Genomic DNA, 10,877 nt, shown 5'->3' with positions numbered 1-10,877 from the left:
TTTCACCTATGATTTTGATGTCACAATAACTTAGCTATTCTGAATGTACCAACAGTCTGACTAGTTCCCTCCTCTGCCTGCTAGGAGTTGAAGGTCAGGCCATGGGTCACTCTCCCCTCTCCTACTCCCCCAGTTTGCAGTAAAATCTTGGATTTGGCATGTGACCTCAATGTCACAACCATCTGGGCAATCTGTTCTGGGAATGGGCATCATATGAATTGTGTGTGTTTTGCCATATTGATCCTAGCTAGTACAGTGGGGGCCTGAACCTGTTCTGGAGCCTCTGGGCTCCACTGCAGTACAAATAATAAATCATATTTTCTAGGATGCGCTTTCTGAATGGCAGGGCTGGCTTTGGGGGTTTATGTGTAGGTTTTTGCCACTGCAACGTGTATTTTTAAATGGGAAACAAAGTGCACGCGATGCCCTTAGTGCTCCTCCATTTATATTATCAGTAATTTTGAAAGAACGTTTTTTAATTTCCATGTCTGCTCCTTTCAGACTACAGCTTTATTTTCCAGTTGGATTAATTTTTTTCAGACACATTTTTAAATCATTCATAATGAGTCAGGAATTAAACTGCATGTGTCTAATGGGAAATACATGTGCACAGCTAGGGTTTCATACGGCTGCCAAGCTAGCCTGCTTAGTCTTAACTCTTCACGGCATAAAATACCAATAAACCCCTCTTTTGCCAGGCCCGGTGTGTTGGTCTCAAAGGCAGGACATGGGAGCAATGTCACAGCTGCTGTACAGGGTGCATTCTGTAGGGCACTGACTTTCTCTTGTTTTCCCTTCAAGGGCTGATACAGCCTTCCTTCTTCTCTAAGTTACTGTCTGTACATCCTCTCAGCTCCCTCTTGGTACCCTGGTCCTGAGGGTATGGATGCACGTATATTGGTTCCTGGTTAGTGCTGGCTGAGCCCGAAAGAACTCATTAGCCTCTTCTCTGCTAGAGTGAGGGTGTGCCCCTCCCCTGAAATGTAAAAGTTTTGACCCTCCACCTTCCAGAAACACTGCTTTGCTACTCTCCATGCTAGTTCATGGCTGTGTGGTTGGTTAACCTAGAACTGCTAGGACTCCACAGCATGGCTTTAATTTCCAGTGAAGGGAGTCGGGGGAATCTCCCCTTCTCCGGATGCTCTTGCAGATAGGGGTGAGTTTCAGAACTCTGGAGAAATTTCTCTCTCCCTCATGCCTTCTCTTCACACCCAGCCCCAGTTTCCACTGAGTCTGTACAACACCTACCGTTGAGGCAAGTAGGTGCTGCTCTAATATAAAAATAATGGTGGCCAGGCACAAATATCTCAGGTATTTCTATCTATTTGCTGAGGTGAATTAAAATGCTTCAGTGAGCATTACAGATGTGGGCAAGGCAGCTAATACACTCAAAACAGAAAGGAAGAAGTAGTTTAATGCTTTACAAGTTCATTTGAAAAGCAGGTACTGGTCTTGTAATTTCACTCCTGAGCAGATCTCTCACACATGCGTACAGGATATTGTTGCTTTCTCGTAAGCACAGGCAAAACAGGGTAAACTCCTAGCAGGGTGATTCACGGTGTCCCAGGTCCTGTACAAACAAAATGCACGACATCTCCCGATCCTTTCACTGAATTCCAAACACAGGAGGGACTGAATTACCGTATCAGTCTCTTTGAACTGTTCAGATTGTTTGATGCTTTTGGTCAAAGTGGAGCTGGGATCTCCTTATTAGTTGCCATCATGTGTCGCTTTTGCGGGCTTTGACGTCCTACCATGATCTCCCCTCCCCTTGTGGCTCGGTTCCTCTCCTGGCCCAGTGCTGGAAATGGGAACTTGTGTCTCATCTATTGGTACACCATGCCTTTCAGCTCCTCATACAGCTCGCTGAGATTCTGAAGGTCCTTTTCAAGGTGGCTAGCTTTTTCTCTTATATCTGCTGCAGCCTCCGCCTTTGCCCCCTCAGTTAAATGGATGGAGTCTTTCACGAGACTGTAGGCATCAAACAAGACAAAAACTCCTGCTGCTGTGGCACCGAACACCCTTGCACCTTTGGACATGGCAAGGGTGGTCCCACCTAACGCTTTTTGCACTTGCTTGGTCCCCTTTGCTGAGTTTCGGGCTGCACTCCCAGCCGCGGTGAGCCGTTTTGCTAAGGCCTTCAAACCAGGGTTAGCTTTCACCACTTTGAATGCTCTTACGTTGGTTCTTATCCCCTTAACGCTTTTGTATACTACCCCTGGAATTTTACTAGCGGTGGAAAGGACGGGTTTCAGGTGTTCGACCATGGTCTCGCTCTTTGGAGAGAATTTGGGTCTGAAATCCACTTCGTCGGGGAGGGACAGTGTTTTCAGGTTGCTTTGGCATTCAACCAGCAGTTCGTTGGCTTTGCTCCTTTCCTTCAAATTGCTGACGTTCTCATATATGCTTACAGAAATGCTGGTAGCTGCTGCTGCCGCCTGTAGGCCAATCCCAGTTGCAGTGAGAGCCAAACTCCCCCCTGCCGTCAGTGGTGCTAACGTCAGCCCAAGGATGGTCAAGATGCCGGACGCCAGGCTCGTGGAGTTCGCGGCCATGTTGGCAATGGTGCAGTTCTTATGGGTCTTATCAATGCTGTCTGCCATATCCTTAAGGCACTGGATACACTTCTCTATCTCCTTTCTCTGGTCAGGGAACTGCTTCAGAAAGACCATGATATCTTCACTGGCACTCTCTTCCCAGGGGATGATTCCTTCAGACCTATTAGAAGCCAAAGGTATATTTTGGTCACTGCAAGAGACCTTATAGTTGTGTGGTGAAAAGTGACTGTTAAAAATGGCCCCTTCTTCCTCAGCAGATCTGTTCCCTTGTGTGTATCAGAGTCATAGCTATTCATGGCAATGAAAATATTTTCTGACTTGTGCGGAGACTGTGTGTTCTAATGGCTAAGGTACTGCACTGGGACTTGGGGAGATACCTGATGCTTATTTTGGCTCTGCCACTCACCAGCTGGGTGACCTTGGACAAGTCACTTTACCTCTGGGCCTCTGTTTCCCCACCACCCTTTGCCTTGACTGTAATCTCTTTGGGGCAGGGACTGTCTGCTAACTTGTGTGATACAGTGCCCAGCACAATGGAGTTTCAGTCTTGGCTGGAATCTCTAGGCGTTATTAGAATTCAAATAATAACAATACTGCCCGTCTTGTAAACTGAGCAAGTATCCCTGGGCTAGTCTACACTAGAAAATTAGATCAACCCAGCTGAAAAATCCATCTCCCTGAGTAATGGAGTTAAGCCGACCTAAGTCCATGTGTAGGCTGTGCTAGGTTGATGGAAGAATTCTTCTGTCCACCAAATTACCGCCTCTCAAGGAGGTGGATTAACTACAGCAGCAGGAGAGCCTCTCCCTTACTGTAGTAAGTGTCCACACTGAAACCTTACAGTGGTGCAACTGCAACATTGTAAGTTTAGACATAGACGCTATCCCTTACATACTTATCTGGCCTCCACTGCCATAGCACTGAGTGCCTCCTATTCTTAATGTATTTATCCTCCCTACCCCACACCCTTCAGGGTGGCTTGGGGGAACCCTCATCACTTTGGGTTTTTTTGTTCCCGCTTTTGTTTGGCTGGACAGAGGGGCCTGGCACAAGTGGGGAAGAGGGGAGAAAGCCACACACAGTTTCATTGTCTCTGGGGGAGGAGGGAGTTCTGCTCCCCAGATCCCTTGTTGGTGAGATTTTGCCCCCGTAATACCCCAACAGGGATCTCTTCCTTCCCAAACCCCACGGCCCTCGGATCACGGATCTGTCCTGCCTGCCAAATGTTGATACTGCTGCAGCCTTAGTCCCTCTGAGGTAGATTTTCTCAACCTGTGGGTTGGGACCCAAAATTGGGTCACTAGAACGTTTCAAAAGGTCATGTGGCAGCTCCTGTGGCTTCTGTCTCACAGGGCTGGCTGGGCTCGCATCCCTGCTCCCGGCACTGCAACCTCCGGGGGAGCAGCACCGCGGCGGTTTGGCCCAGCCATCATGATGATGGGAGTCCGGGTAGGCCAAATTTGAGTGACTGGCACTGCAACCCCATGAAGCAGGTCACAAATCCATTCAGACAAATTTGGTCTAGTCAGAGGTGTGGGGCCAAACCTGAGTGGTGCTGCAACCCCAGAGGTTGCAATGCCTGGAGCGGAGACCCAAGCCCAGCCAGCCCCACAGCACAGGAGGTGCAGGAGCTGCCATTGTGGGGTGAGTGCTGGGCAGGACCCAACCCCCTGGGGCGCAGGACCTGACCAAAACCACCCCAGGCCCCAGACTATTTACTGGGTCACGACTGGGCATAAACATTTACAAATGGGTCCTGAGCCCAAAAAAGTTGAGAACCACTACTCTGAGGCACTGGGTTGTTCTCTCTGGCACCCTCTATTCCTCTCTCTTGCTCTGCATACCGCTGAAGGTTATCCTTTCCCTGAACTGAGCCTGCTGGCAGAGAACCGTTTCTGCTTTATACATCCTCACTGGTGCTAATAAATCTGAAATTGTTCACCGATAACAAATAAAATGGAGGCAACACCCGGGGCTGTCATGGATGAAGGGACCTGGGTGCCGTTCAATTGGGGGTGAGGTGTTATCAGGAGACAGCTGACCAGCCTCTGCGTGTGAGAATTCTTTTTTGACCAACATTTCTCTTGCTTACCTCTCAAGGTCCATCACATCCCGCAACATTTCCTCATAGTTGTACCCCTCAGGAAACAAGCTCTGCAGCTCCTCACTATATATTTTCTCCTGCAAAAGCTCTGAGATCCCCAGGCTGCCGTCATATTGAAAATCGTGGTCATCAGTGTTTTCTAAGATTAAAAACAACATCAGACTGGAGTGTCTTCAGACCTACTTTTAAAAGGATGCATGCATTTCCCGTTCTGAATCATGAAAACAGAAGGAAAGAGAAATAGTGCAGTGGCAGGAGCAGGGATACCTTCGTAAGTACTGAATGTTTCCGAGGCCATCTTATCGGGTGAAAATACCAGGTGCAATCTCTGTGACTTTGTTTACATTGCAGTCCTTCAGCACCTCTCATGCAGACAAAAAGAGTGGCTTCCACCCTGGTAAAGGGAAGAGTAGGAGGGAAACATGGTTCAGAGTGAATCAACAGAAGAAACAAGTGTTGCATGTGGAATGAGTTTAGTGGGAAGGCAGGGTCCCATTTTAGTTTGCTATTGGAACATGCCCAGCCATCACAAAATCACCATCATAATTGGCACAAATTCTCCCTTTTGTTGGCAGCCGCAGGTATGTTGTGGGAAATCTAGCTGTTGATGTTGCTAACAGCTTGAAACCTGTAACGCTTTTATTGGTAACTTGCGATCAATTGGTTATGCAGGGGATTGATACTGCTCTTAATAACCTCTATGTTAAATATCCCTGTGAATTTAAAATGACTCTTCCTGGCTTGAAGAGAGGCTAATCCAGGGATCAGCAAACTTTGGCATGCGGCCCATCAGGGAAATCCGCTGGCAGGCTGGGTCGGTTTGTTTACCTGTAGCGTCTGCAGGTTCAGCCGATCGCAGCTTGCACTGGCCATGGTTTGCCATTCCAGGCCAATGGGGGCTGCAGGAATTGGCGCGGGCCAAGAGATGTGCTGGTCACCCTTTATAGTAGGTACATCTAGAAGTAGTTAGGTCAGGGGTGGCCAAACTGTGCCTCCGGAGCTGCGTGCGGCTCTTCAGAAGTTAATATGCGGCTCCTTGCATAGGTGCTGACTCTGGGGCTGGAGCTACAGGTGCCAACTTTCCACAGCTCAACCCCAAGCCCCGCCCCCACTCCACCCCTTATCCCAAGGCCCCCACCCTTTCCTGCCCCCTCCCCTGAGCCTGCTGCACCCTTGCACCTCCTCCCTCCATCCCAGAGCCCCCTGTACACTGCGAAACAGCTGATCACGGCAGGCAGGAGGTGCTGGGGGTGGCGATTGGGGGAGGGGGAGCTGATGGGGGGGCTGCTGATGTATTACTGTGGCTCTTTGGCAATGTACATTGGTAAATTCTGATGCCTTCTCAGGCTCAGGTTAACCCCTGAGTTAGGTTAATTAGAATTAGTTAGAAATAAAGGGTAAATAAATATTACATTTAAATGTACAATGTAAAATTGGGTCACTAAGAAGACAGGATCGTGAATTTTGAAAGCATGAAATCTGGTTTACCTTTGTTGTAAAAGCCAGAACCAAGATGCAATTTGAATGGATGCAAAGGCCCTTAGCCCTGGTCTACACTATGGGGTTAGGTTGAATTTAACTGCGTTAGGTCGATTTTAAAATGAATGCATCTACACAACTAACCCCGTTCCGTCGACCTAAAGGGCTCTTAAAATTGACTTCCGTACTCCTCCCCAGCGAGGGGAGTAGCACTAAAATCGACTTTGCTGGGTCAAATTTGGGGTAGTGCGGACGCAAATTGACGTTATTGGCCTCCGGGAGCTATCCCAGAGTGCTCCATTGTGACTGCTCTGGACAGCACTTTCAACTCCGATGCACTAGTCAGGTACACAGGAAAAGCCCCGGGAAATTTTGAATTTCATTTCCTGTTTGGTCAGCGTGGCAAGCTCAGCAGCACAGATGACCATGCAGTCCTCCCAGAATCGCAAACTAGTTCCAGCATGGACCGAAAGGGAGACACTGGATCTGATTGCTGTATGGGGAGAAGAATCTGTGCAGGCAGAACTCCAATCAAAAAGAAGAAATGCAAATATATATGCCAAAATCACACAGGGCATGATGGACTGAGGCTACACCAGAGGGACACAGCAGTGCTGCGTGAAAGTTAAGGAGCTCAGGCAAGCCTACCAAAAGACAAAGGAGGCAAACAGTCACTGTGGGTCAGAGCCCCATACGTGCCGCTTCTATGACCAGCTGCATGGCATTCTAGGGGGGGACCAACACTGTCCGTGGACACCTGCAAGGGGGAAGTCTCATGCAACAGGGAGGAGGATTTTGTGGATGAGGAGGAGGAGGAGAATGTGCAGCAGGCAAAGTGGTGAATCCGTTCTCCCCGGCAGCCAGGACCTTTTCATCACCCTGGAGCCAGGACCCTCCCAAGGCGGGATACCCAGCCCTGAAGCTGGAGAAGGCACCTCTGGTGAGTGCACATTTGTAACTACAGTACAGGGTTTAAAAGCAATAGTGTTTAATGTTTGATTTGCCCTGAAGAATTGGGACGCATTTGTGGCCAGTACAGCTACTGGAAAAGTCTGTTAACATGTCTGGGGATGGTGCGGGAATCCTCCAGGGACATCTCCATGAAGCTCTCCTGGAGGTACTCTGAAAGCCTTTGCAGAAGGTTTCTGGGGAAGGCTGCCTTATTTCGTCCTCCACGGTAGGACACTTTAGCACGCCAAGCCAGTAGCAAGTAGTCTGGAATCCTTGCAGCACAACGCATGGCAGCGAATGGTCCTGGGTTTTGGTCGCATTCAAGCAACATTCGGGCTATATCTTTCTGTGTTAGCCTCAGGAGAGTGATATCATTCATGGTCACCTGGTTGAATGCGCGAGGTGTTTACAATGCTCACAACAGCAGCGGTGAGCTCAGCGGGCTCCATGCTTGCCATGGTATGGCATCTGCACGGGTAATCCAGGAAAAAAGGCGCAAAACGATTGTCTGCCGTTGCTTTCATGGAGGGAGGGAAGGAGGGAGGGAGGGGCGACTGACGACATATACTCAAACCACTCGCAGCAAGGTTTTTGCCCCATCAGGCATTGGGAGCTTAACCCAGAATTCCAATGGGCAGCAGAGACTGCGGGAACTGTGGGGTAGCTACCCATAGTGCACCACTCCATAAGTCGATGCTAGCCATGGTATTGAGGATGCACTCCGCTGACTTTATGCACTTAGTGGGGACATACACAATCGACTGTATAAATTGATTTCTAAAAATCAACTTCTATAAAATTGACCTAATTTTGTAGTGTAGACATTAGTGTTGAGTCTGGCACTGCAGCTGATGTTTGAAGCAATAGTTGTTTCCTGATAGAAAAATGGATTTTGTAATAGTTGGCATTTTCCGTACAGTAGATTCTGACCTGTTCAAACTGCATTTCATTAAAGTCTAAAATCTAGAGAGACATTTTAATCTAGATCAAGATGAGGCGAACTACATACACATGGACTGAGTCTCCTCTCACATATACCAGGTTTAAACAGGTCTAATTCTGCCGGTGGGGTGGAAGCATGCTCTTGTGCAGTGTTTTCCAACTATTTCAGGTTGGCAAACCCTTATTCAAATGCAAAATTTTTCCTGATCACCCCGCCCCTTACATTTTTTTACTCTTACTTTTATACTAGCTGTATTGATGATGATAATACCAAGCCTACATCATGTATCCATATGTGTGTTTCAGGATGTTGAATATTTGACCTTGAAGGGTAAGCGTGGGGGTGGGGTGGAGGGACTGGAGGAGCTTTAGAGTCTAATTAAGTTTTCAGTGCTTCACATCATACCTTGATTGCCTTTTGTGATTCCCCTGAAGGTCATTGACCCCTCAGCAGAGAAATTCTAGTCTAGTAGATGAGGATCTGGATTGGGAGTCAGGAGACTGAGGTGCTATTCCTACCTCTGCCACTGTTGTGCTGGGTGACCTTGGACAAGTCACACCCCCGTGCCTCAGTTTCCCCTTTGACTAACTTGTCTATATAGTTAGATTATAAACTCTCACTATGCATTTATGCAGTGACTAGCACAGCATGGTCTTGATCTCATTTGAGCTGTTAGGCTGTACCGTAATACAAATAATAATCTATAATGGAATGTAGGAAACGGAGGATTTAAAATCTCAGCTCAGTGCTAGTCTCTTTGGGCAAAGAATTTCAGTAGTGATTTTGGGGGCCCAACGTGAGATGCCTTAAGGGGGCTGATTTTCAGAAAGCACTGAGCATCCTCCTGTGAAAATCCAGCCCCTTTAAGGGACTGCAAGTTGCACTCACAAAATCACCAGATGCTTTAGAAGCTCTTGGCCAAGGACAGCAGTGCTAGTCTGAGATGTTTTAAATCTTGGTCCTTGTGTTTTGTCAAGCACCGTGTACATCTACTGGGCTCTGTTTAAAATTTTTTTTAAAACGGTTATTTTTAGAGCTGATTAAAATTCTGTGTACATGAATATGGAAATTAGGTATAGCACTGGGGCTCCTGGCTAGCAGCGAGCATGGCTCTTAGCACTGCAAAGGTCGGGCAGCTCTGCTGGTCAAATGAGCAGAGCTCAAATTACAGGTAAGAAAATTCCCTGTTGAGGGTGTCCAAGTGCCTCACTGTAATTAGCATCTGTCACACTGCAAATCAAATGAGTGCCTAGAAGGATGCAAGGAGGGGCAGCAACCCAGCCATGGGAAAGAAATGGGGATGACGGATCTACTGGATGCTGGAGAGCCAGCATGAGAAAGGGACTTAGGAGTTGTATGACCCAGGTCCTGATTGTGATTCCACTCTGGCCATCCTGCGTGCGTTTCGGCTAGTCACTTAACTGCTCTGCGCCTCGTTTTCTCCATCTGCAAAAATAGGGGTGATCCCTGTGCCTCCTTTTGATGCGCTTTGAGCTCTTCAGATGAAATGTGCGATATGAGCCCAAAGCGCTGGGTTATTGTTACTACATCTGTTGTCTCCAAAGAGCAGCTAAAATGAAAATAAAAGAATTTTAATTTTCAGTTTCATCAACTGCATTGCTGCAGCATTGGAGCAGTGTACAAACTCCTCCCAAAGATGTTAGAAATTCAGCGACACAGAAAGGGTGTTTGTTTACACTGTGATGCAGCCTTGTTCTCCTTGCACTAGCAGCTCTGACCTGCTGGAATCACAAAGAGGAATAGTTCTGGATGCCTTGTCCTGGGAGGTGCCTTGTGCTTCCTGCTGGAGGCTGGGTACTCTCATCTGCCACTGAACTCAGTGGGAGCTGAGCTGTTCAGCACCAGTCAGGATCAGGCCCTGAGGAAGCAAGAGCCCTAATTTCCTGCTTGGCAAACAAAAGCAACCTGTTCTGCAGTTTCAGTCCAACTGACAGTACCTGGGTCGGGGCCTCAGGCTCGTGTTTTGACACTGTATTTATACCGGGCATGGGTGTTAGCTGGGAAATGTGACTACTGACCACATGCTGTTCAGCTGATGTTGGCCCAGGCACCTTGGTAGGACAATCTCCCCTCCCTGCCTATCTCCCCTTCCCCACCACAAGTGGCCTTCAGCTGAATCCTGCCATTTTGCTGGTGTCATTGGGAGGCACTCGAGTCAGAGTACTGATCTGGTAACTAGGCAGGGTGGGCGTTCCAAGGGAGTGAAACTGTTTTCTTCTTGTTGTATTGTTTCAGTACAGAACAGAAAGCTCCTGGAGGGAACTGTGGCTGCTGTGCAGCACAATTTAACCTGCCTGGGAGTACAGCCACATGCCACAGTCATTGGACTAACTGCACCTCTGACCCCCACCTGTTTTCTTCGCGTGCACCCTGCTCTGGTCTTGGGCCTGATGCCATTGCCTTTCTCAGGGTGGAATCCTGTGATTCTATCACTCTCAGAACAGGGCCTGGCTGCAGTCCCCTGAGATCAGCCATGATTAAGGCTGTGGGTCTGTCACGGAAGTCATGGACAGGGCTGGCCTTACCATGAGGCAAACTGAGGCGACCGCCTCAGGTGCCAGCCTGTGGGGGGAGAGAGCCACTAGGACCCAGAGTTTCAAAGTTTTGGCCCAAGTGAGGGGGCATGGGGACGTCATTTGAGCTCCCTGCCTCAGGTACCAAAATGTTGTGGGCCAGCCCTGGTCGTGGATTCTGTGACTTTTTGGGACCTCCATGACTTCTGCAGTGGCCGATGAGGCTGGCTTGGGGGCTGCCACACAGGCTGCTGCTGCGGTAGTCTCGGGCCACTGCGCCCCTCCCCCTCAGCATCAGCAGGAGTTTG

The 10,877-nt window shown here is 48.6% G+C and overlaps 1 protein-coding gene across 2 annotated transcripts in view; it reads right to left on the bottom strand.

Annotated features, from left to right (window-relative positions):
- Positions 1-829: 829 nt before the first annotated feature.
- The window catches only part of LOC141985677 (apolipoprotein L2-like), a 59,249-nt gene continuing 49,201 nt past the window's right edge, over positions 830-10,877 (bottom strand). For both annotated transcript variants that reach the window (XM_074949896.1, XM_074949895.1), the window contains 3 exons: positions 4,930-5,056; positions 4,651-4,801; positions 830-2,718 (listed from right to left, as the gene is read on the bottom strand). In XM_074949896.1, the coding sequence (XP_074805997.1) occupies positions 1,827-2,718; positions 4,651-4,801; positions 4,930-4,960 (1,074 nt within the window). In that variant the 5' untranslated portion in view covers positions 4,961-5,056 and the 3' untranslated portion in view covers positions 830-1,826. The remainder of the gene's footprint in view (positions 2,719-4,650; positions 4,802-4,929; positions 5,057-10,877) is intronic.

This window comes from Natator depressus, chromosome 1, assembly GCF_965152275.1.
Source record: "Natator depressus isolate rNatDep1 chromosome 1, rNatDep2.hap1, whole genome shotgun sequence".
In the NCBI taxonomy this organism is placed as follows: domain Eukaryota; kingdom Metazoa; phylum Chordata; order Testudines; family Cheloniidae; genus Natator; species Natator depressus.
This window is presented reverse-complemented; position numbering and strand designations above follow the sequence as displayed.